The sequence below is a fragment of the Anguilla anguilla genome, chromosome 17 (genome assembly GCF_013347855.1).
Source record: "Anguilla anguilla isolate fAngAng1 chromosome 17, fAngAng1.pri, whole genome shotgun sequence".
In the NCBI taxonomy this organism is placed as follows: Eukaryota; Metazoa; Chordata; class Actinopteri; order Anguilliformes; family Anguillidae; genus Anguilla; species Anguilla anguilla.
Genome location: NC_049217.1, coordinates 4648219 through 4676078, shown reverse-complemented (window position 1 = coordinate 4676078; position 27860 = coordinate 4648219). Strand labels below are relative to the sequence as shown.

General features: G+C 40.6%; 2 protein-coding genes and 1 gene segment (V, D, J or C); 2 read left to right on the top strand and 1 right to left on the bottom strand.

Annotated features, from left to right (window-relative positions):
- LOC118216209 overlaps positions 1–27860 on the top strand; it is a 145739-nt gene that overhangs the window by 102283 nt on the left and 15596 nt on the right.
- LOC118216218 (H-2 class I histocompatibility antigen, Q8 alpha chain-like) overlaps positions 1–27860 on the top strand; it is a 56592-nt gene that overhangs the window by 14300 nt on the left and 14432 nt on the right. The gene's annotated exons all lie outside the window — the stretch shown is intronic.
- LOC118216213 (UNC93-like protein MFSD11) overlaps positions 10326–27860 on the bottom strand; it is a 69548-nt gene continuing 52013 nt past the window's right edge. The window contains exons 12-13 of the mRNA XM_035397289.1: positions 12835–12970; positions 10326–11566 (exon numbers count right to left, since the gene is read on the bottom strand). Coding sequence (XP_035253180.1) covers positions 11414–11566; positions 12835–12970 — 289 coding nt within the window. The 3' untranslated portion in view covers positions 10326–11413. The remainder of the gene's footprint in view (positions 11567–12834; positions 12971–27860) is intronic.

Genomic DNA, 27860 nt, shown 5'->3' with positions numbered 1-27860 from the left:
ATGTTTTTAGAAAGAGCCCCCCCCCCCCCCCTACACACACACACATGCCCACACACCCCACCTCTAGGGACCCCTGGACCTGCTGTATACTTCCTTACCCCCACCCCTGCTGACGCCACAAACAGGACAAACACACAGAGAGGTTTAGCCCGAACACACTGTACTTCTCTCTTTAGGACCTCTGACTCTCACTACACTATATACTGTGAGCGCTATAATCACTGTATAATCACTGCACTCACCGTTGATTAACACAAATAGTCTGGGATGGTTTAGACACAAGTTAATTATAGAAGATGTGAAATATGTAATGTATTAATCAAGAATTGCGTGTTTGTTGTATGTGTTTATGTGTGTGTGCATGTGTGTGTATGCGTGTACATGCATGTGTGTGCGCGCACGTGTGTTTGTGTGTGTGCATGTGTGTGTATGTGTGTATGCGTGTACATGCATGTGTGTGTGTGTGTGTGTGTGTATGCGTGTACATGCATGTACATGTGTGTGTGTGTGTGTTTAATGTGATTCCCCCTGACTGCAGCGCACAGTCCTGAAGGCAGCAGCCCCCCCATGAATGTCATCATCGGCTGTATGGTGGGCGCTCTCATCCTCCTCCTCATCCTCGCTGTCATCGGTTTCGTCATGTGGAGGAGGAGAAGATCAGGTGAGAGTCACTGCCACACAGAGATACTGACACACTGAGACTGAGTTACAGACACAGACCCACTGACACACCTTAACTCTGAGAGACACCAGCGCAGTCACATAATATAGCTGGCACACTAATACATTTCACAGAGTTTAATAGTTTCACAGTTACAGTGAGACCTGCTGTGTTTATGATTCTAACTCTGTGTCTCTGTTCCAGACTATGGGAGGACCAGCAGTGAGTATATTTACTCATATTCTTTACTCAGTGCTTATGAATGTCATTATAATCAAGTGTAAATGCTCAAGGTTCAGCCTATAATTACTCCTGTTTACACATCTTGATGCGTGTTGCAGTGTTGTCCCTTGTGTGTGTGTGTGTGTGTTTTGGCTGAATGTCTGTATCTCAATCAGGTCTGGAATTCTGGGATAGTTTTTAATTGGCTGAAATGAATGTTACTGAGGTAACATTCATTATGACTTGTACCTTAATTAAACTCTGGACATGTATAGAATAACTGAGTGACTCATAGTGAGTTGGTTGGTTGTAGAATGAGATTAAATATGTAAAATGTGCGAGTGTGTGATATGAGCCTGAGTGTGTGATATGAGCTTAAGTGTGTGAGCCTGAGTGTGTGATATGAGTCTGAGTGTGTGATATGAGCCTGAGTGTGATATGAGCTGAGTATGTACTATGAGTCTGAGTGTGTGATATGAGCTGAGTGTGTGAGTCTGAGTGTGTGATATGAGCTGAGTGTGTGATATGAGCCGAGTGTGTGATATGAGCCAGAGTGTGTGATATGAGCTGAGTGTGTGATATGAGCCGAGTGTGTGATATGAGCTGAGTGTGTGATATGAGTCTGAGTGTGTGATATGAGCTGAGTGTGTGATATGAGCTGAGTGTGTGATATGAGCTGAGTGTGTGATATGAGCCGAGTGTGTGATATGAGTCTGAGTGTGTGATATGAGTCACACTGTGCTCTGCTGAACTGGGGTTCTGACTGAGCTTCTCATTGCAGCCTCTGACCCAGAATCCCCGAACTCAAACAACATGCAGCTGCAGCGACTGATTCAGCAAACTCCTGACCAACGTGCAGCCACTGACACTGATTCGGCGAATTCCAACCGACCTGCAGCCACTGGCACTGATTTGGCGAACTCCAACCGACCTGCAGCCACTGACACTGGTCCTGTGAACTCCACCCAACCTGCAGCCACTGACACTGATTCAGTGAACTCCAACCGACCTGCAGCCACTGACACTGATTCAGGGAACTCCACCCAACCTGCAGCCACTGGCACTGATTCGGCGAACTCCAACCGACCTGCAGCCACTGACACTGGTCCTGTGAACTCCACCGAACCTGCAGCCACTGACACTGATTCAGTGAACTCCAACCGACCTGCAGCCACTGACACTGATTCAGGGAACTCCACCCAACCTGCAGCCACTGACACTGATTCAGGGAACTCCAACAAATCTGCAGCCACTGGCACTGATTCAGGGAACTCCACCCAACCTGCAGCCACTGACACTGATTCAGGGAACTCCAACAAATCTGCAGCCACTGGCACTGATCCGGCGAATTCCAACCGACCTGCAGTCACTGACACTGGTCCTGTGAACTCCACCCAACCTGCAGCCACTGGCACTGATTCGGCGAACTCCAACCGACCTGCAGCCACTGACACTGGTCCTGTGAACTCCACCCAACCTGCAGCCACTGACACTGATTCAGTGAACTCCAACCGACCTGCAGCCACTGACACTGATTCAGGGAACTCCACCCAACCTGCAGCCACTGACACTGATTCAGGGAACTCCAACAAATCTGCAGCCACTGACACTAACCAACCTGCAGCCACTGACACTGGTTCAGTGAACTCCAATCGACCTGCAGCCACTGACACTAACCAACCTGCAGCCACTGACACTGGTTCTGTGAACTCCAACCAACCTGCAGCCACTGACACTGATTTAGTGAACTCTAACCAAACTGCAGCCACTGACACTGATTCAGTGAACTCCAACCAACCTGCAGTCTCTACCTCACAGGCCTTTCCTGCAGCTATTGGAGTTCCGGCTCCACAAGGAGTCCTAGCTACAAAGAAGCAAATCAATGTGCCTTCTGAACACAAAACTGGATCTTAGAAAAGAAAAACTTGATAGCTTTAAAAAAAAAAGGCAGTCATGACTCAACCATGGCAAAATGTCTGGCCACGTGTTCCTGGCATTAGTGTTCCTAAGCGATTAGCGGTGGTCGAAGAAATGGGAACGCATGACGGACATATCCTGAGGCAAGCGGCCTGTGACCAGGATCAAGCTGCGTGTCTTGGAACTGAAGAATAGGGGAACGGCTTCCCCTTTTCCACGACAACTCCTAAATATTTCACAATGGAAACCAGGAAGCATTCCAACAATGGAACCAATATCAAGGACTCAAGTAAGGCTATAACTCTGGCCATATAGCATGATTAGCGACGGACTGGATGTAACAACATTTATGATTGGATGTACATGATGGTGCTAACAGTTGTTGTTTTAATGATTAACATAAACGTTTCATGTGGTACCATTTTCATGTGGTTGGCTCTTAAGCCATGCTGCGTTAGTTTTAATATATATCACACACACAACAGATCTTGCATGTGATCTATTTTAATTACTAACTGGTCATAACATGGCTTGTTGATCTCAAGAAACACACACCAATATTATAGTCTTATGGTTATCCTTTATCCGTTTGGTACACTTCATGTGCCATTGTTTAGCCACTATTTTTATCTTGTTTCAAAAACCCCTCAAAAACATACGTAACGTACGCAACCCCACACGCAGGAGAACATACACACGCAAGCACCCACACACACGTGCACTCTGTTATGACCGCTCGTTAAAGTCATAACAAAAAAGGGGAGGCCGCACGGTAAAGAACTTGGTTAAACAATAATTTTTATTTTAAATAATCAAAAAAATGCAAAAAGAGAAACTAAACAGGCCCGGCAGCTGCCATCCAGGCAGGAGTGGAGAGAACCTGAACCAGCCGTGAAGCCATGCTTTATGGCCTCCTCTCCAGGTGAAGCCAGTCTGCTAATGAGAGGGGAGGAGAGTTAGGCAAGGGCAAGCACAATTCAAAATGGGAGGGGCAAGGCTAGGAGAGAGAGAGCAAGAAAGCCACTCCCAAACCAGCAAGGAGAGAGAGACACACACCCACATAGGCCAGGCTATGGCCCAGAGGCCATCACAACTCACATAGTTTGTTGTACCCTGTAGTAGTGAATTGTGCTTTGTGCCTTTCGGTACTTTGTGTTCACTCTACTACATTTACAAGGTTGGTATTGATATTACACTTGTGTTGAATTGAGTCAGCCACTTGTAGTCAAAAGAACTTTGTAGATGAATATCTTCACCTCTTAGCTGAATCATTTATATTAAATTGGTATTAGCTGAATGTATTATGATTTGTTTAAGATTAATTATTAATGTGTAATTTTCATAATAATAATTAATTGTGTATATATAATCTATGAGCCTGATTATTAGGCTACATGCTGGTGCCACCACCTGGAGTGATTGAAGGCTAATATTAACCAATTTAAAATCATTAATAGTAAGAATGTCAAGCTCACGATTGGTTAGAAGGGTCACCATCAGCTCACAAGGCACATACTGAGTGTACTAACTAGCGAATGTATAGCGAAAGAGACGTTCGACTGGAAAAAGAAACAAAAAAAAGGTTGAACCAGGCCAATTATTTGCACTCACACAAATGCTCCCAATTATATTTCGAGGTCGAACAGATTAAATTTCGGGAGCATATGCGACCAAAATGGTCGCAATTTCGAGCCCTGTTTGGGCCTTGACAAAAATGTTAAACTATTCGAATTAAAATATGAGAGAATGTATCTAAGTGTGTCTGTCTGGTGTTTATTTGTTTTAGAGAGTCACCATATGTTTCAGATGCAGACGTAATTTTACTTAGTGTTACAATAAATAATTTTTATTGTAACACTACCCTGTAGTAGTGAATTGTGCTTTGTGCCTTTCGGTACTTTGTGTTCACTCTACTACATTTACAAGGTTGGTATTGATATTACTCGTGTTGAATTGAGTCAGCCACTTGTAGTCAAAAGAACTTTGCAGATGAATATCTTCACCACTTAGCTGAATCATTTATATTAAATTGGCATTAGCTGAATGTATTATATTATGATTTGTTAATGTGTGAATTATTGATGTGTAATTTTCATAATAATAATTCATTGTGTATATTTAATTTATGAGCCTGATTATTACAGGCTGGCGGCACCTGTGAGGATATAGATGTTTATCTTCTACATTTTGGTGCCCCACTAAGAGAAGGGTATTTTTACTTCTATTTTGAGCTCGTGTGAGCTGTTGGGTATTGGGACATTGTCCCTGGTATTGTATTTTTGTTTGTTCTTTCTGAGCTACGTCTCAGGATTTTCTTTTCGCGGAGTATTTTGTCACTCAGTTGTCCTTTTATTTTTGAGACCAGTCTCAGGGTTTGGTATCAGAGCTTTGTCTCTGTATCACTGTTTCCTTTCTTTTCGCCCTGGTTTGTAAAGGGTTGTTTTTGGTTTCTCGAGCCAGTTTTGCGGCTGGACAGGTTTGTCCTTCGGGACTTGGCGGCTAACGCTTCCTGTAGCGTTAGCTTCTCGTACCCCGTTATTAGTCGCCCCCCATGTTTACAGACCATGATTTGCACTTTTGGTATGTCCCTTTGGATAAAAGCGTCTGCTAAATAAATGTTATGTAATGTATGTAGGGGTGGAGCTCATTCAGTTTGTATACAGTTACAAATACAAATAGTGGCATTTGCCCTCCACCCCATTGCATATGTATGAAGACGTTTATGAAGAATAAAATAAAAATGAAATTTGGCAGTGTCTTGTGTCTTCCTTGCTTCTTTAGGAAGAATGATGAGGTCCATCAGTCCAGCAGGTTTGTGCAATTCAATGTAATGATCACAAGTGGTTCCTCCATACACAGATATTGTAATTACTGAAGATTAATCAACAAGATTAAACACAAGCTCACTCTTATGCTCTGAATAACTTCCCAGTGGGCATGAAACTGTATTTGGGGTTGTTTGCTAGTACTGTATTCAGTTAGCAAAACACTGGAATCAGCAGTCCTTTCACATATTCATAATCATGTGTATAACCATCAAAAAGGCATGAACTTAATGACTATCACCAAAGCAAACAATGAGCATCAAAGTACAGCACTGAAATCAAAACAAACGAAAACCCCAGCTCTGTTACCAGCCTGTGTTATATGTGTACATTCATATGAGATTACACACTTTTTTAATTAAGAAATGCCTTTTGTTTTAATAAAGGATTACAACAGTTCTTCCATCCAGTGAACTTGGAATTCACACTTGGGGGAAATGCCACTGAACTCGGCCTTCTGCTCAATCTTTGCCCAAATGTATGTGCTGCTCTCATAAATTGTGTCACCAGGGTTAGGGTTAGGGTAAACCCAGTTTCCCCCACTTCAGAGTAAGATAGTGGCATTTTCACACTCACTGAAACAACCTTCCATGTGCGGGAAAAAAAAATTAATGCTCTAAGGGCATCTTGCAATCAGGTTTTGCTTTTATGTGATGTATTTTTAGTTATTATAGCATGTTACATCCCTCTACCCCAAATATGGGTGCTGTTTGCCAGTATGGTCGGTCTGTCTGTTTTAGGGAACTGCGCTCACCTGTGGGAGACCTATCCACGGAGCTCTGAGGTGACGTTTTCCCTAAATAAGGACCTCGTCAGAAGGAGCCAGCTCTCGATCTCCAATTTCTCATTCTGCTTTACCCATGCTGGGGAGCACATGGGTCTTGTATCTGGGCTGTGCTCCTAGAATGTGCCATGGTCAGTGGAATTAAATTTCACCATTAAAAGCTGAAGAAATTTGATTGTCTTGATTGTAGTTTTTTGTTTTTTGATATTTATTTATTTTTGAATGTTTGATTAAAGAAAATTTTTTGCCTCATTTTATTAAGCCTATTAAACATTTTACGTGTCTCATTGCTGCATAATTTCCTGAGGAATTATGATTTTTTTTGGTATACAACTACATCTGGGATTTAAGTGTCCAGTTATAACTAAAAGTCTGAATGTGGTCAATCGTTATCTGCTTTTCGACTACAAGGAGGCGTACATTCAATAATACTCGGAGACTTTGGTAAGATTAAAATGAGTTTAATCAAAAATGTCCTCATTAGACAGGAAGACCTAAATTATCATAAACGCATTAATCATTGAAAGTTACCAGTTGTATTACATGAGAAATATGGAGGAATATTTCAGACAAAATTAAATAAATAAATTAGGGCTGTCAAAGTTAACGCGATAATAACGCGTTAACGCAAATTCGTTTTAACGCCACTAATTTTTTAAACGCACGTTAACGCACATTTTGTTATGATGAACGTTTGGAGGGTGGCTCTGAAGTGCAAAAGACAAAAACAAAAAGAAAACGCAAAAACAATTACCTTCGGCCCTTAGGTGCAGATGCAACAATACAAAAACAAAAACTAGTAGCCCTGTTGCACTTTGGGGCTACTAGTTTTTGTTTTTGTATGTACTAGTTTTTATTTTTGCATGTTACATCTGCACCACAGGGCTGCTAGTTTTTGTATGTTTGTGTTTTGCACCTCAGGGCTGCTCCTTTTTGTATTTGCATTTTCTTTTTGTATTTGTGTTTTGCACCTCAGGGCTGTCCCCGAATGTGAACATGGAGGTGGAGCCCCTGGGCTTAGCACTGTTCTGCTCCTCTAAGTTCATTGTTTTACATTCCACAGTAAAACCTTCAGCATTAACTGAACTCTTTTAAAAATAAATTTAGCATCCAACGTGCGGCTGAACTTCTGCTAATTCACGCCCAAATCTGGAATGTTCCACTTGCAAGCGCAGTTGTGTTTACGTGGGAACCTCACTGGAGAGTGTTGAGTCTGCATTTCTCCTCCAAAACACTTGGTGTCACTACCTGTTTTTTTTTTTACACCACAGACTACAGCTAAGCTTGCACTGAGCGAGGTCGGAGGAGACCTTTCATACGCGGGCAGCCAATCGACCAGTGGGGGTCGCTGAAGAGCAATGAAACGCATTTCCTGGGCGATACAATCGGCCATTACACATCGCCCTATAAAGCTATCAGCCATAGACAGTACTGGCCCAGTCCGGATTCAATCCCAGACCATGAGGCTTATCCATGCACCACAGTGTGGGGCTTTAACAGAATGAACCACCCAGCAGCCCCTTAATAAACTCTTAATAACTCTTTCAAACGATAAACCTTGGGTTGACAAGGGATACTGAATGCAGGTTCAACCTATGTTTGGCCAATTCACACCACACTATGGTCATGGGTAAATACTAGGTCCTCGCTGTTCACACAAGACCTGGGTCTGCAAATGTATTTCTGTAGTAGTTTGGTTTTTTCCTGCTAATACAGCTATGTAGCCAGTTAGCTAACAGAGCTAATATAGTTTGCCATTATGCTGGCTAAACTCACTATGCTAACTCCTGAATCAATAGCCCAGCGAGGGCATTGTCTAGCTGAAATAGAAAAGGCTTTCCCCAAACTGTTGGGGAAGCACAAAATCGTCTAGAATGTGATTGCATGTGGAACCATTAAAATTTGCCTTCACTGGAGCTAAGGGGCCTGGCCCAAACCATGAACAACAGCCCCAGACCAAAGGGTATCCATATGTCATATAGTGTACCTTCACATGAATATGGTTTTCATAATTTGTATAAAAGCTTTGGAACATTGTTTTCTGCATGAGGGCAACTGAAACACATAGAGCACCGAGGAAATTTGGGCCAGTAAATCACATGACAAGATTGAGGGTTGGTCAGCTATCCGTGCTGAACAGAGTAACCCGTATCCCCCCTTTCATACCGAAGTTGAGACATGCCCAACCCACGTAAATCCCAGGTCGTGAGCAGGGTTCCTGGACCCGGGTTGGGTAATGTGGGGTTGACCCTTTCACCACAAAAACAGCAAAAATGAATTTTACCTGAGTCGTTGCTTCAGTGTGGAAGGGGTATAACAGACTTTATGTGAGCCCAGCAGGAGCCACATGAACTCTATTTAACACTCAACATCTTACTATAAATTTGCTGTAGTATTGATTGCAGCAGAGATTTTATCTGACTGAACATAGTAAGTGCTAATTGAAGAAGTTCATCTAACTGTGAACGTAGAAAGTGGTGATGGGAGAGAGGTTTATTTTACTGTCAAGACAGAAAGAGCTGATTGGAGGAGAGATTTACCTTACTGTGAAGATAGAAAGTACTGATTGGAAGAGAGGCTTATCTTACAGTGAACACAGGAAGTCTTGATTGGAGGAGAGGTCATCCTATAATTCTCACTAATGACAGCTAGGAGTCAGCAGATTCCTGACACACAGTTAGTAGAAACTAATGTAGTGGTAACCCATGGAACCCTGGTGGAATTAAACCTACCCTATCTGACAACAGGGTGGGCCAATTACATCCTGCCAACGCTGATTCCAGGCCGTAGTCAGCCAATGACACAACCAGGGCTCAAACCTGCAGTGACTCACAAGGCCCAGCCTGTATTGGGTATAAGCTGAGTGGCTGGGGATCTGTGTGAGGTGCAGGTGCTGCATCACCTGACAGAGCAGAGCGCTGTGAACGCACGGCTTTAATATCCCTGAGAAGGGGGCTGCAGCTGGGCTGGCCAGAGCCGGCCACTTTGCTCCGTAAAATGATGGGCACAGGTCTCCATAGCAACCCACTGAGAGGCCTGGACAGCAGCCAAACAGAGAGATGACCACTGGGGGGCGAGGGAGGGCGTCACCACACGCACACACACACTCACAAACAAACACACACATACACACACACTCACACACAAACACACTTGTTCATTTAATGTCTCATCCAAATGTCCATATCTCATTAACAGAGCTGTTTACATTACATTACATTACAGGCATTTAGCAGACGCTCTTATCCAGAGCGCCTTACACAGCATTTTACATTGTATCCATTTACACAGCTGGATATACACCGAAGCCATTCAGGTTAAGTACCTTGCTCAAGGGTACAACGGCAGTGTTCTAACTCAGGAATCGAACCTATAAGCCCAGTTCCTTACCCACTGTGCTACACAGCCGCCCCATGCCTGTTTAATAGCCCATACCTTCGCCTAAGCCCTTTCATTAGATTATCTTCGTCCCCTTAAGAAAACCTGAAATCTATCGGGGTTGTGATGCGCCTATAATATCACACTGTTAGAACTAGCCCTCTACTTGATGCACTAAGCAAATCCACTACTAATTTACAATATGAAATTTTGTCACTTGCAAACATGCAAACACTTTTGCTGCAGCGACTCACAACAGTGCCCATCATATGGAGAACAACACAGCACTAGCGGCACAGATAGGCCACGTTATGATAAAAGTGCGGCAGGGGAAGCGAATGCCTCACCTGTGACACAAAGGGAGAACAGACCCTGCACTGCGCCACAGCCAACAATCGCTCTGCTAATCAGTCTACAATACAGCTTAATAACATGTTACAGCGATGTGTCAGTCTCGCATGTATGGGTTCCACAACATGCTTTTTCAGATGTTATGCTGCCACCTAGAGGATTTACCAAATCAGGACAGTTCAATGTATTTAAATAAATGGCATACATCTTTATTCCAATATAAAAGTGTAAAAATACACAAAAAAACACAATAAAAAACACCAATGTCAGTATTACAAAACACTAACATGAATAAACACAAATAAGCCATCTAGGCCAATGTCAGTAGATTAAACAAACGAAACACAAAATTAAAATGTTATTTTGGTCACACTTTAAGAAGCTCTCTATACTGTCATAAAAATAAGCATAACTAACAAACATTTTTAAAATGTTCACTCTGATCTAGACTTGTAGCATTACAGTGAACAAAAACAAATGGCATAAGTTGTGATATTACATTGACCTTGTGACCTTGTGTAAAAGAACTGCGAACAATGGTCCTTTATTTTTGCGGTATTTCTTTTTTGAAATGGTACTGATTGTTGTAGTGAAATGTATTATTATGTAGTAAAGTTATCATTGTGAAGTTATGAAGTCTTGTATATAGCAATTGCACTGGTAAAAATCATCAGAACCTCAGAATGTGTTTTCCTGGTGTAATTAAAAGGAATTGAACAGTGAAATTCATAGTGAATTTGCCTCCATTACTGTCAGGTGTCTTTGGTGCCAAACTGACTTTCATCTGTATATTCACAGAACATGAATAGCTGGACATATCCATAACTTACCTGCTAAGTACAATCATAAATTACCATAACTGTCAAAATGTATTAAAGTAAAAAATATATTCCTGCACACAGTATAATTCTTATTATGTGATTGTCCCAATAATATCTGACGTTAAAGTACTATTAGAGCATAAAGCTGTCTCTGGTGCAGAAAGGTCATGATTCTTATACAGCCCTGAGAAAAATGTACAAGGAAGGCCAGCATGATGAGCCTAACAAAGATTAAACTGAAATGTACAAAGATTAAACTGAAATGTACAGTCTTTCTCAAGTGACCGTTTGCTTAACACATAAATAACTTGTATAATAATATTATTTGTGTATTGCACTGAGTTACTTCATTTAAAGCTGATATAAAATAGTGCATATCCTTTGTTTGAGACGATACCAAATTTTGGCCCCGTATAACGGAAAGTGAACGGATGAGATGAGATGTCCGGGACGGTTACGGTTGTTCCAAGGCTTCGGTCAGGTTCTGAATCTTCTCCACCAGGAAGAAGCAGAGAGTTCCCACAAATCCTAGCAGCACCATGAGCAGCAGCTGCCACGAGAGGAGCAGGTATCCACTGTAGAAGAAGGCCAGGGCTGCACATATGGACTGAGAGAGAAACAGGCCGTCAATGCAGCGTTAGCAAAGCGCAGACTAACTAAACCCAGAGCCACTGCAGCTTCAGCAGGGCGTTAATGTAGCGTTAGCGCAGGCTAACTAAACCCAGACCCACTGCAGCTTCAGCAGGGCGTTAATGTAGCGTTAGCACAGGCTAACTAAACCCAGACCCACTGCAGCTTCAGCAGGGCGTTAATGTAGCGTTAGCACAGGCTAACTAAGACCCACTACCACTTTTTTACACAATACATTCACCCGGCTGCAGCACACTGACACAGAAACAATTACTTTACAAACCCACATATACTGTACTCACACACACACCCACGCTCACTAACGCATGCACACACGCACACACACACAAATATGTGCAGACACACATGCACAACTACACAGTGACAATAGAATTATAATGATCGCCTTTGCTATTATTAAACTGGGGGTAGTTGGCTGTCAGTGCTGTCTGTCTCTTTGATGTTAGTGTAAAAAAACGTGCTTTCTACTCACACATCATTATTAGCTGAAATTGTGTCACCTTTCAAATTCCAACCTATAGCTGCAGGATTGTGGAAGTCAAAAATTTCAATTTCGCTTCGCTGTCAAGAGAGCTCATAGCTGTGTCTCTTTATCCTATAATTCTGCGTAATATTATTATATCTGACTGACTGGTTCCTTCATCCATCTTGGGTATTGTGACAGGAAGTGACAGTAACCTGAAAACAAACATCTCTTTCTCTTCACTGATTTCACACCACTGCCATGACAACCTCAGATCACACATTCTACATATTCATAACTGCCAGAAAACATATGATGGGGGTGTCACTACGTGGGACCCTGGGTATGTGTGTTTGTGTTTGACAGTGAGATTTGGAAATGGTTCTTTTCTTGGCTGAACCGGTGTCTTGCTTGACTTATGTTGTAGCAAAGTTTTAATTTAGTCATAATTTATTTGACAACGGAGTCGCAATATACAAAATGTTTTTGAACTGTGACCATTTCCTTAGTAAACCTGGCCCTGAGCATGTTTCAGAGAATAAGCCCAAGGATCAACTTTAAGGACATGGAATAAACAGCAACATACAGTATAATAATAATGAGTATAATAAATGACATTCAGAAACACAAATATATTTCACAGTGTGTACTTTTGTAAAAAGTGGCAATAATGTGTATATTTGACGACCATATTGAGTAGTGAGGTGTCAGTCTGACTGTTCCCTGCAGCTGGCTCTGAGCCTACAGGTGAGTGCTGTTACCTGGATGAATTTGAAGATGGTGAAGGCAGGTGCACTTTCCTCTCCGTACACACAGCCCAGGATGCTGTAGAGCTGGGTGTTAAAGCAGCTGTCCCCCAGCCCCAGCAAGAAACTGCACAGCAAGGCAATGGATATGCTGGAGAACAGAAACACACACATACACACACACACACACACACACGCACACACACACACACATACACATACACAAACAAACACACATGCACGCACACACACACACACACACATACACAACCCCAACCCAAACCCCAACACTCACACCCAAAGTGACCTGCATCTCTTAACCCTCACACTTGCTGTCACACACCTGTGTATACAGTATACCACACGTGTATACCACACTTGTGATGAAAACCTCCTGAAACTGTCTCACTGACTAATGACTTTTACTCCTGAGCAGGCCTTCATTTTTCAGATCTTATTAATTTGTTCATTCAGTGCATTTTCTCAGACATCACATTGCAGATTCATTCATTAATTAATTCATTCATGAGTAGTAGTAGTAGTAGTAATTTATTTCGGTCCTTATTAACAATTTTCCAAAAAGAATGCACATAAATAAATAAATAACAATAAGGCATTGAATTAAATTAAAAGAAAAACAAAAAATATTGACCGAAAAGGTGTAGGCTGAAGCTTTAGCTTATTATACCTACCCTTTTTACATAACATATTCTAATAGGCAACCCTTTCACTACTAGGTTTAGGCTATACAAAAACAAAACAGAACAGAAACAAAAACAAAAGTTCCAAACGTTTCATACACAATAATGATCATAACTCCGTTTTATATTTGTTTACCACATTATTTTTAAACATTTTTTTAAATTTGCAAAATGAACTACATATTCTTCATTACTTGTCACAACTATTCCACAAATTAACCCCTTTGACAGATATACATCTCATCTTTATATTTGTCCTTACCCTTGATTTTTTAAACATACCTATTCCCCTAATTTCATACTGGCTCTCTCTAATTTCAAACAACCTCTGAATACAGTTAAGAAGCAAATTATTTTGTGCTTTTTACATTATCTGTGCAGTTTTAATATCAACTAGATCATAAAATTTTAAAGCATGTAAGTTAATAAATAGTACGTTGGTTGGTTCGTAATAATCCGTTCGATTTACAATTCTTATAGCTCTCTTCTGTAGGGTGAAAATTGGATAAGTGCTGGTTTTGTATGTATTTCCCCATACCTCCACACAGTAGGTAATATATGGAACTAAAAAAAAGGTGCAACCTACTGTTTTTCACCCACCACCCTTCAGCATGGCACAGTGCCATCTGTACTGCTATGACCTGTATTAAGAAAGGAGGCATCAGTAAAGGAAGACAGCTGACTCTGGAAGGAGAAGATGACTTCAAGATGACTGTCAACATCTACCACAACGAAACAGTCACGGTACAGGGCCACAGTCCAGCCTCAACAACTTTCAAACCAAATTCCTCCTTTTAAAAGCAGAGCTCAGAAGCTCAAACAAGAGTCAGAGGTGAGGCCTAACAGTGAAGATGTGCCCCCAGGGTCCTGCTCTGAACTGGAGAGAGACTACGTACTCTTCAAAGTGGACACCACACAGGGGCGACATAGCTCAGGAGGTAAGACCGATTGTCTGGCAGTCGGAGGGTTGCCGGTTCAAACCCTGCCCTGGGCGTGTCGAAGTGTCCTTAAGCAAGACACCTAACCCCTAACTGCTCTGGCGAATGAGAGGCATCAATTGTAAAGCGCTTTGGATAAAAGCGCTATATAAATGCAGTCCATTTACCACCTGCAGCCTCAACCTGATCCACAGCCAGCCTACAAACCCCACTATGGACCAACTCCAACAGCTCTTCTCTACAGTCAGACTGCTGGAAGAGTCCAACCAGAGAGCTGAAGAGAGTAAAGGAGGAACTGTTCAGGAGGGAGCAGCACAACCAGGCTCTGGAGTACCAGCTAGAGGAGCTGAAGAGGAATCTACCTCCTCATACTCCCATACACACTACCACTACCACTACCAACCACACAGATTCTGATTAGGCAAATGTGATTTCAGTGCTAGTTTTGTACTTGGCAGGATTGTCTTGTTTATTTGCTGAATAGATTACCCTACAGGGTTGGAGTCCTGATCCATGTGGTCACTTCTGGCACTACGATCTCTACTTCACTCTAGTGTGTTTTTCTGCACCTCTGCACCTTGAACTGATGCACTTGTTGTACGTCGCTCTGGATAAAAGCGTCTGCTAAATGCCTGAAATGTAATGTAATGTAACACCCTCACACATCAACCATGACACCAACTCACACAACAACCACAACACCAGCACACAAACACACATCACCAAACCCTCTCCCCCAGCCCCCCAGCCTCCCCAGTCTCTCATAATACTTCTAAAAAAAAGAGGCTCCACCACCACAAAGAACAGACCGCCTCCCAGCACTGCTCTCACCAACAGCCCACAGAGAGGACAGCGGAGAAAGGACCGTGTTGTCATCCTGTGTGACTCTAATGGGAAACATCTAGACGAGAGACGACTGTTCCCTGGGAGAAGAGTGAGGAAGCTCTGGTGTCCCACCACTCAGTCTGCCCTGCGCCTGCTAACAGAGGCATCGCTGGGAGAGCCCTCCCACATCATCTGACACGCAGGGACCAATGACCTCAGCACGAGGAAAGTTAATGTGGCCAAGGCCCTGACCACTGTGGTGAAGACAGCCACACAGACCTATCCTACAGCTAAGGTCATCGTATCTACCCTCCTGCCTCGGACAGACGTACCTCAGAGGATTATCAATGAGATAAACATGGAAGTCACAAGGAACTGTGCTCAGATCCCTTATGTGCGTGTAGCACACCGCCGGAGCATCCGACATGAGCATCTCTATGACCATGTCCACATACACAGAGAGGGCATGAGACTTTTTGCTAAAGTGCTCAAAGACACAGCACTGGACAGAAAAGCACAAGGGAAGACAGATCTTCATCAGGGACCTGCAGTCCATGGCCAACTACCAGGAGACATGAAGCTGAGACAACAGACACGTCTCTCTTCCCACCAGCCCAGGCAGCCTGACACTGGAGAACAGATGGACAGGCTGCAGTCTAAGAGACAGATAGAAAGCTTCGCTGCTGTAGTGTCAAAGGGAGGTACCAAAGCTGCTACTGAACTTAGTCAGATAAAACACATGTTGACATTTATATGCAATAATATTTTTAATTAGATGGACTGAGTGATTTGGAAAAAACAAACAAAAAACAACTACATACATTTACTGGTAAAGACAGAATTGAATCACAATTTCAGGATTTAAAATCACAAGCTTTAATATTCAGGGGCTGTACTCCTCCACTTTTGGAGAAAAGAGCACTGATCCTGATTTTGTAAATATTGTACATCATTCAGACATGATCATACTGTTAGAGACATGGAGTAGAGAAGATTTACACACACACACTCCTCTAAACTACAGAGAGTTGTGTATACCTTCAGTAAAACACCACTCACACCAAACATGGCAGAGATTCAGGAGGAATTATCATTTGGTTTAAAGAACATTTTCTAGATGACATTTCCCCTGTGAAGAAAGGGACAACACATATCTGGCTGAAGTTAAAAAGAGAAATTGTTACTTCAGACCAAGACATTTACCTATGTGCCATTAATATCCCTCCTACTGACTCCCCTTATTACTGTGGAGATATCTTCCAGACATTACAGTCTGAAATCCTCCACTTCCAGTCAATGGGATCAGTGCTGCTAATGGGGGATATGAATGCAAGAACTGGGAAAGAAGTGGATTACATTGATTCAATGGGAGATAAATATGTGTATAACACAGAGATTCCCAGGCATAAATTTCTAAACACAAGACAGAGTTATGACCGCATGGTGAATAGCAGTGGGAAACAAGTGCTACAACTTTGTAAAGGCCTGGATCTGTACATAGTTAATGGCAGAACAAAGGGTGACTCTCTGGGTAGATTTACCTACTGTTCATCTCTTGGTAGTAGTACAGTAGACTATGTTATAACAAATATAGATCCTGATAACATCAATTATTTCATGGTAATGCCACAACTGCCCTTGTCAGACCACTGCCAGATTGTACTCAATCTAAAAAAGGCAGTGAACCAACCTTTACCTTCCAAGATGGTGCCTAAACTGTTTCCTCTCCCAACAAGATTCATCTGGAGAGAAGACAGTCTTGTTCAATATGAGGCAGCACTCAACAGTCTCCATGCTGAAAACATGATATACAGCTTTCTCTTCACCAAATCTGATGAAGAAAAAAGCTGTATAAATTCAGCAACACATATATTAATGCAAATATTCACTGAATTGGCTAGGAAATCAAATTCGAAAAAAGTAAACATTTACAAAGAAAATAAGAAAAAAGTATCAAAACATAATGGTTTGACAAAGAATGTCGATCATCAAAAAAAGATCTACGAATATTATCAAATAAAAAGCACAGAGACCCTACAAACAAAGAGATGCGCCTCATATATCAACAGACACTCAACCAATACAAAACCTTAATTAGAAGAAAGAAAGCTAATTATATGTCAAATAAGTAAAATGGAACAGAAGAGGCTATCAACCAAAATTCTTTCTGAGAATTATGGGGAAAACTGGACACCTCTAAGAAAGAAAAACACATGTCCATTAATGATGGAAATATTTGGAAACATCATTTTGAAAACTTATACAGAGCCCAACAGAGTGAACTCAATCACACCCAAAAATCAGTGATTGAGAAACTATACAATCTAGAATCATCAGTAAAAAATCAGCTACACCAATTGGACACCCCTATATCTATATTTGAACTAAATGAAAACATAAAGACACTTAAAACTAAAAAGACATGTGGACCAGATGGCATATGTAATGAAATGCTGAAACACAGTAGTCCTAAGCTCAGAGAAGCCATTCTTAAGTTGTTCAACTTAGTTCTGAAAGTAGGACGCTTTCCTGAGATGTGGAATGAAGGTCATATTACCCCAATTTTTTAAAAATGGTTTCAAATTTGACCCAAATAATTACAGAGGCATTACAATCAGCATAAACCTTGGGAAACTATTCTGTAGCATTATCAATGCCAGAATACTACTCTTCCTAAAAGAAAACAATATTCTGTCAAATCGGTTTCCTCCCCAACCATAGAACAACTGATCATATGTATACACTCCACACACTCATAGAAAAACATGTCCATCAAACCAATAAAGACAAAATATTTGGTTGCTTTATTGATTTTCATAAAGCCTTTGATTCGGTGTGGCATGATGGACTCTTTCTTAAACGTCTTGAGAGTGGAATAGGAGGAAAGGTCTATGACATCATCAAAGACATGTATAAAGGAAACAAATGTAGTGTTAAAATTAATAACAGCAGAACACAATATTTCCATCAAGGTAGGGAAGTGCGACAAGGTTTCAATCTTAGTCCAACATTATTTAATATTTTTCTCAATGAATTGGCCACAACACTGGAGCAGTCATCATCTCCTGGACTAAAATTAGAGGGCAGGGAAATTAAATGTCTCCTGTATGCAGATGATCTACTGATCTTATCTCCAACTGAACAAGGACTGCATCACAGCCTGAGCTTACTAGAAAATCACTGTAAAATTTGGGCACTATAAATCAATATGGAGAAAACTAAAATCATGATTTTTCAGAAAAAATCACATTCTCAGAAAATTAAATATCAATTCACTCTGGGTGGAACAATTATCAGTCATGTAACTGACTACAACTATCTGCGTCTGACAATCACTTCTTCAGGGCAGTTCAATCTAGCAATAAAAAATTAAGCAGATAATGCACGTAGAGCATATTGCACAATTAGAAAATCACTGTTTCGATTTCACCCTCCTATAAGGACCTGGTTGAAAATATTTGGCAGTGTAATTAAACCAATAGCCACATATGGCTGTGAAATATGGGGCCCCTCTTTCAAAGCAGTCATGAAGCCTGGGATAAAAGCCCCACAGAAAGTCTGCATTTAGATTTTTGTAAAAACATGTTGGGTGTACACAGAAATACTTCAAACCTGGCTTGTAGGGAAGAGCTTGGGAGGTTACCTCTATTGCTCCACATAGAAAAGAGAGCGGCAAAGTTCTGGACCCACCTGGCCCATACTGCCCCACAGAACTACTGTAGTCGTGCTTTTTTATATAAGACACAACACCCAGAGAGTGACTCTTTGGAATACCTGGCCCAAAAACACAAGCTAAATTCAACCACACAATCCACATTGGCAAAATTCAAACAAATAGAAAAAACAATGCAAGATGAATATTATCACTATTGGCAAGAAAAAATCTAACTAATAAACAAAATTAATTGCTTCCAAAACTTGAAAAAAGATTACAGATTGGCCCAGTATCTCACCATAATTAGAGACCCCACAAAAATGATGCTATTAACAAAGTACAGACTCAGCGCCCACCAGCTAGCCATAGAAACAGGCCGGCATAAAAGAACCTGGCTACCTAGAGAGACACAGATGTAAACATTGTACTTCAGGAGAGGTAGAGAATGAGGAACATTTTCTCCTCTCCTGTTCCAAATATGAAGCCATTAGAACAGCACTTTTTTCATATTTCTGAAAAAATAAAACATTTCCAATATTTAGGGTCTGATGAAAAAAATGTGCATTCTCCTTGGAGAACATGTTGCAATAATAGAGCTTTGTGCAAAATATATAATGGCGTGTCATCTTCCAAGGAATACAGCTACATCCACACTATAATTTATAAACCAGTTTTCAACTTGGTCAACCAAACCCATGTACTCTGCTGAATGGTCCTAGTTTTATTAGTTAATTACGTATTTTACGGTTTTATTTTTTTTAATGTATTTATTTATTTGCATCTTCTCATTTATTTCATGTATATTTGAAATTGTTTAATTATTGCCTTGCAACAACAGAGGGTTCACCGCAACATGCCAACCACTGATAAAGCTCAGGAACAAAATGGCCAGGTTAGAGTATGGTAAAAGAACTGCTCATGATCCAAAGCACCCCCTCAGCTGTGGAACAAGAGGGAGGCAGTGCTAAGGCTTGGACATGTGTAGCGGTCACTGAAACACTTGTCTTCACTGACTGCTGAGGGCAGCAGCAGGATGAGTTCTGAAGTGGACAGAAATATCTTATCAGCTCAGATTGGACAGTGCTTCACCTTGCAGCAGGGCGACGACCCCAAACATACTGCTACAGCAGCAAATGAGTTGTGGGAAAAATGTGGATGGTGTCCTTGACTGGCCAAGTCAATTTCCTGCCCTGAATCCAGCTGAACATGCGTTTCACTTGCTGAAGGCAAGACTGACGGCAAAACGAACCAGAAACAAACAGGAACTGGTGATGACTGCAGTACAGGCCTGGCAGAGCATCACCAAGGAATATGCTCAGCGTCAGGTAATGTCTACGGGTCACAGACGTCAGGCAGTCATCGAATATAAAGGAGTTGTAACCAAGTACTAAATATGAGAGCTTTATTTCTGATTATGTTAATTTGTCAAATTACATTTGCTCCCCTAAAGCGGGGGAGATTATGTATAAAAAGGGCAGTAATTATTTCATGGATCACCCATATGGACGTAAATACCCTCAGATTAGACAGTCTGCACTTCAGCCCCATAGTGACTGCTTCATTTCAAATCCCATGTGCAGGAGTACTTAGCCAAAATAATAAAAACTGTGTCACCACAATACTTACACACTGCACTGTATGTAGGGTAGCATCAATTTATACAGCTGGGTATATATTGAAGCAATTCAGGCTAAGTATCTTGCTCAAGGGTACAACAGCAGTGTCCTATCCAGGAACCAAACCTATGACCTTTCGGTTACAAGCCCAGTTCCTTCCCCACTGTACAACCTTGCTGTTAATAGCCTCAATTCTTCATCATGTCTGCATGCTTTTTATAATGAGTTGTAGCCACAGGATTCTCTATTAGGAGGATTATTTGCGCTAACGAGCGGGTGTAGGCTAACTAATAAAGGAGGCTATATTATTATTATTATTATTATTATTATTATTATTATTATTATTATTATTCCATTATGAGCGCCTTCAATCGACCTTTACTTTCAGTTTCGGTGCTGAACCTATTTTCATTAATTTCCACAGAGTTTAGTGACGCTTCGTCAGCGCATATTACAGGATGTATACTGTAACTGAAAAAGTTTACTGCTGATTGGTTTGGCGCAGATCATGTACGCAGATTCAGGTCTTCCGCTATCTTGCCTCCAGAAGTGAGGTGACAATGTAGGATCCTGAGACATGAGCATATTGTTCATATTCTTGCAGCATTTGATAGGGGCGAAAATAACGATGTCTTTGTGGCAGACGATGTGATTTTTAATGGATTTTATGGGGTACCAAATGTCAAGTAAAAAGATTTCCTGTGCTTTTTGCTCTCTGAAATTTAACCCACTTAAGGCATTTCCCTCAAGACTTTGGGCATTATTATTATTATTATTATTATTATTATTATTCCATTATGAGCGGCTTCAATCGACCTTTACTTTCAGTTTCGGTGCTGAACCTATTTTCATTAATTTCCCCAGAGTTTAGTGACGCTTCGTCTCTGCGTGATTAGTATTGGCAAAGCGCTACCCATTTACCAACCTGTTTATTTCCTGGTCTTATCGCTTTCATAAAGACTCGATGAGGTAGCAGCAGACCTGAAGAACAAAAACTGGTCATGTTTTATTGTATAATGAAACTGAACCTTTTCCTCGGAATGAGAGTCCTCGCTCTTCTTTGTGTCGTGCTATATGGCATTTGCGGGGGAAATGCGGGTAAGTTAAACTGAATTATACATAGCCTATATTAGAAATAAATACGACGCTGAAGTTAAATCCCGATTCGCAGCTCCCGATTCCTGTTGCGTTCAGGGCGTATTACAGGATGCATACGCGAGGCCTGTATCGGACATGCAAGGGGGAAAACTGCCTGAAACACAAAACTGATAAAGTTCGACTACTGATTGTTCGGGCGCAGATCATGGACGCAGATTCAGAAATGCATGCAAAAATCTTGGAATGCATGAACAGTCGCCGTCTTTTCTATTTGCAAAATGCAACAGCACAGCACACCAAATGCATACACTTTGCATTAATTATTTTTACAACCATTTAGGACGTCGTTGTCATTCTGAATGTATAATGTTCAGAATGTGGGATTAGAGTGAGACAAAGATCCTGAGAGTGAGGGAAAGTGAGGAACTAGCTAGTCTATTGGTCATTAATGCAAGAATGTGGCAGCACAGACAGATTAATTATGCTGTTTAATCCATCAAACTCACTTTCTGAATGAACGTCAAACATTTTAGCCTATCAGAATATTGGAAGTGTAAACATTACTATCATTCTCAATAAAATGATCTTTTAATCTGTGAGAAATATAGCTGATTTGTGTCTTAACAGGATACAAACCACAGCATAGTGCTGTCATTCTAAATTATGAAAAAGTTGCTTCATTGCTTAAAAATATTTATGTAACTTTTAGTTGTGTAAATTATTTTGCCTGCTAGTGTAACCAATAAGAACGGAAGAGCAATTTAGCCCATAAACAAATACATTGATACACCAAATAATAAACAAAATAAAATAGTTTCATGGAGGATACACCAGTAGGCCTATATCGCAGGCCTGTTTGATTTGGCCCTAGAGCTTGATGACGCTGGTTCGCTTCTTTATTTCACATGGGTGAACGACAGGCTTTCGGTGAGTAATTTCTGAGCTTGCACGTCTGAGCTTGTTCATCTGCAGGCAACTGGTTTAGAAGTGACTTTTTCGACAGAATGGGAAAGCTGGTTCTCCTGGCCCTGACGCATCCACGCTGCCTCCTCCGGGAAAATTTTGACTATTTTATATGTATATTGCAGAGAGAAAAGAATGTCGCATAATTGCTTTTTTTGGAGGGGTGGGCATATAGATTCTGTTTTAATGCAATAAACAGTTAGAAGGATTGTGAGAATATAGACAAATTGCATGGGGACAGTTTTGTCGTTTTCTGTATTTTTTGTGAAAAAACGTGGGCTGTAAATATGGTGTCCTCACAGTGGACTACCATGATGGGGCTTTTAATTGGTTTATTTAACTCCTGCCTGTCCGCTCTGAGTTTGCATCTTGTCAGAGTACATATTTTATGTTCGTTAAACTGCATTTATTCGCATATCATATCTCTGATAGTGAAATCATCTTCTCCAAATGTCAGCAACGCCTCTTCTTCCTGAGGAAACTCCATAAGCTAGCTTGGGTGCTTGACCTTATTTATTACTATTTCACTTATGGACATTTTTGTAAGCATACTTAACCCTATTGGTGGACATCTTAAACTGTTTTAAGCTGCACTTGTATGTTGTCTACTCTGTGTTTGTCATTTGTCCGGTTATGTGTTGTGTATGCACTGACGCTTTTACACAAATGAAGTTCCTAACGCATAAATAAAGTTATTTTGAATTTTGAATTGAATTTGAAAAAAAAGTTCATATAAAGGTGCAAACGCTTGTAGGATGCAACCCTATAGACTTAGGTAAGAAAAAATAGTCCCCCTAGCCAACAATAGATAATATTAATTTGTATCTTTTTTGCTTGTAAAGGGTACTTATTAGTAACCAATGGCAGTGTGTAGGAATAATTCTGGACTCTCTGAAATTTAACCCACTTAAGGAATTTTCCTCAAGATTTTGGGTATTATTATTATTATTATTATTATTATTATTATTATTATTCCATTATGAGCGGCTTCAATCGACCTTTACTTTCAGTTTCGGTGCTGAACCTATTTTCATTAATTTCCCCAGAGTTTAGTGACGCTTCGTCTCTGCGTGATTAGTATTGGCAAAGCGCTACCCATTTACCAACCTGTTTATTTCCTGGTCTTATCGCTTTCATAAAGACTCGATGAGTTAGCAGCAGACCTGAAGAACAAAAACTGGTCATGTTTTATTGTATAATGAAACTGAACCTTTTCCTCGGAATGAGAGTCCTCGCTCTTCTTTGTGTCGTGCTATATGGCATTTGCGGGGGAAATGCGGGTAAGTTAAACTGAATTATACATAGCCTATATTAGAAATAAATACGACGCTGAAGTTAAATCCCGATTCGCAGCTCCCGATTCCTGTTGCGTTCAGGGCGTATTACAGGATGCATACGCGAGGCCTGTATCGGACATGCAAGGGGGAAAACTGCCTGAAACACAAAACTGATAAAGTTCGACTACTGATTGTTCGGGCGCAGATCATGGACGCAGATTCAGAAATGCATGCAAAAATCATGGAATGCATGAACAGTCGCCGTCTTTTCTATTTGCAAAATGCAACAGCACAGCACACCAAATGCATACACTTTGCATTAATTATTTTTACAACCATTTAGGACGTCGTTGTCATTCTGAATGTACAATGTTCAGAATGTGGGATTAGAGTGAGACAAAGATCCTGAGAGTGAGGAAAAGTGAGGAACTAGCTAGTCTATTGGTCATTAATGCAAGAATGTGGCAGCACAGACAGATTAATTATGTTGTTTAATCCATCAAACTCACTTTCTGAATGAACGTCAAACATTTTAGCCTATCAGAATATTGGAAGTGTAAACATTACTATCATTCTCAATAAAATTATCTTTTAATCTGTGAGAAATATAGCTGATTTGTGGCTTAACAGGATACAAACCACAGCATAGTGCTGTCATTCAAAATTATGAAAAAGTTGCTTCATTGCTTAAAAATATTTATGTAACTTTTAGTTGTGTAAATTATTTTGCCTGCTAGTGTAACCAATAAGAACGGAAGAGCAATTTAGCCCATAAACAAATACATTGATACACCAATTAATAAACACAATAAAATAGTTTCATGGAGGATACACCAGTAGGCCTATATCGTAGGCCTGTTTGATTTGGCCCTAGAGCTTGATGACGCTGGTTCGCTTCTTTATTTCACATGGGTGAACGACAGGCTTTCGGTGAGTAATGTCTGAGCTTGCACGTCTGAGCTTGTTCATCTGCAGGCAACTGGTTTAGAAGTGACTTTTTCGACAGAATGGGAAAGCTGGTTCTCCTGGCCCTGACGCATCCACGCTGCCTCCTCCGGGAAAATTTTGACTATTTTATATATATATTGCAGAGAGAAAAGAATGTCGCATAATTGCTTTTTTTGGAGGGGTGGGCATATAGATTCTGTTTTAATGCAATAAACAGTTAGAAGGATTGTGAGAATATAGACAAATTGCATGGGGACAGTTTTGTCGTTTTCTGTATTTTTTGTGAAAAAACGTGGGCTGTAAATATGGTGTCCTCACAGTGGACTACCATGATGGGGCTTTTAATTGGTTTATTTAACTCCTGCCTGTCCGCTCTGAGTTTGCATCTTGTCAGAGTACATATTTTATGTTCGTTAAACTGCATTTATTCGCATATCATATCTCTGATAGTGAAATCATCTTCTCCAAATGTCAGCAACGCCTCTTCTTCCTGAGGAAACTCCATAAGCTAGCTTGGGTGCTTGACCTTATTTATTACTATTTCACTTATGGACATTTTTGTAAGCATACTTAACCCTATTGGTGGACATCTTAAACTGTTTTAAGCTGCACTTGTATGTTGTCTACTCTGTGTTTGTCATTTGTCCGGTTATGTGTTGTGTATGCACTGACGCTTTTACACAAATGAAGTTCCTAACGCATAAATAAAGTTATTTTGAATTTTGAATTGAATTTGAAAAAAAAGTTCATATAAAGGTGCAAACGCTTGTAGGATGCAACCCTATAGACTTAGGTAAGAAAAAATAGTCCCCCTAGCCAACAATAGATTATATTAATTTGTATCTTTTTTGCTTGTAAAGGGTACTTATTAGTAACCAATGGCAGTGTGTAGGAATAATTCTGGACTCTCTGAAATTTAACCCACTTAAGGCATTTTCCTCAAGATTTTGGGTATTATTATTATTATTATTATTATTCCATTATGAGCGGCTTCAATCGACCTTTACTTTCAGTTTCGGTGCTGAACCTATTTTCATTCATTTCCCCAGAGTTTAGTGACGCTTCGTCTCTGCGTGATTAGTATTGGCAAAGCGCTACCCATTTACCAACCTGTTTATTTCCTGGTCTTATCGCTTTCATAAAGACTCGATGAGTTAGCAGCAGACCTGAAGAACAAAAACTGGTCATGTTTTATTGTATAATGAAACTGAACCTTTTCCTCGGAATGAGAGTCCTCGCTCTTCTTTGTGTCGTGCTATATGGCATTTGCGGGGGAAATGCGGGTAAGTTAAACTGAATTATACATAGCCTATATTAGAAATAAATACGACGCTGAAGTTAAATCCCGATTCGCAGCTCCCGATTCCTGTTGCGTTCAGGGCGTATTACAGGATGCATACGCGAGGCCTGTATCGGACTTGCAAGGGGGAAAACTGCCTGAAACACAAAACTGATAAAGTTCGACTACTGATTGTTCGGGCGCAGATCATGGACGCAGATTCAGAAATGCATGCAAAAATCTTGGAATGCATGAACAGTCGCCGTCTTTTCTATTTGCAAAATGCAACAGCACAGCACACCAAATGCATACACTTTGCATTAATTATTTTTACAACCATTTAGGACGTCGTTGTCATTCTGAATGTATAATGTTCAGAATGTGGGATTAGAGTGAGACAAAGATCCTGAGAGTGAGGAAAAGTGAGGAACTAGCTAGTCTATTGGTCATTAATGCAAGAATGTGGCAGCACAGACAGATTAATTATGTTGTTTAATCCATCAAACTCACTTTCTGAATGAACGTCAAACATTTTAGCCTATCAGAATATTGGAAGTGTAAACATTACTATCATTCTCAATAAAATGATCTTTTAATCTGTGAGAAATATAGCTGATTTGTGTCTTAACAGGATACAAACCACAGCATAGTGCTGTCATTCTAAATTATGAAAAAGTTGCTTCATTGCTTAAAAATATTTATGTAACTTTTAGTTGTGTAAATTATTTTGCCTGCTAGTGTAACCAATAAGAACGGAAGAGCAATTTAGCCCATAAACAAATACATTGATACACCAAATAATAAACAAAATAAAATAGTTTCATGGAGGATACACCAGTAGGCCTATATCGCAGGCCTGTTTGATTTGGCCCTAGAGCTTGATGACGCTGGTTCGCTTCTTTATTTCATATTGGTGAACGAGAGGCTTTTGGTGAGTTGGCATTTCTGAGCTTGCACATCTGAGCTTGTTCATCTGCAGGCAACTGGTTTAAAAGTGACTTTTTCGACAGAATGGGAAAGCTGGTTCTCCTGGCACTGAGGCATCCACGCTGCCTCCTCCGGGAAAATTTTGACTATTTTATATGTATATTGTGGAGAGAAAAGAATGTCGCATAATTGCTTTTTTTGGAGGGGTGGGCATATAGATTCTGTTTTAATGCAATAAACAGTTAGAAGGATTGTGAGAATATAGACAAATTGCATGGGGACAGTTTTGTCGTTTTCTGTATTTTTTGTGAAAAAACGTGGGCTGTAAATATGGTGTCCTCACAGTGGACTACCATGATGGGGCTTTTAATTGGTTTATTTAACTCCTGCCTGTCCGCTCTGAGTTTGCATCTTGTCAGAGTACATATTTTATGTTCGTTAAACTGCATTTATTCGCATATCATATCTCTGATAGTGAAATCATCTTCTCCAAATGTCAGCAATGCCTCTTCTTCCTGAGGAAACTCCATAAGCTAGCTTGGGTGCTTGACCTTATTTATTACTATTTCACTTATGGACATTTTTGTAAGCATACTTAACCCTATTGGTGGACATCTTAAACTGTTTTAAGCTGCACTTGTATGTTGTCTACTCTGTGTTTGTCATTTGTCCGGTTATGTGTTGTGTATGCACTGACGCTTTTACACAAATGAAGTTCCTAACGCATAAATAAAGTTATTTTGAATTTTGAATTGAATTTGAAAAAAAAGTTCATATAAAGGTGCAAACGCTTGTAGGATGCAACCCTATAGAC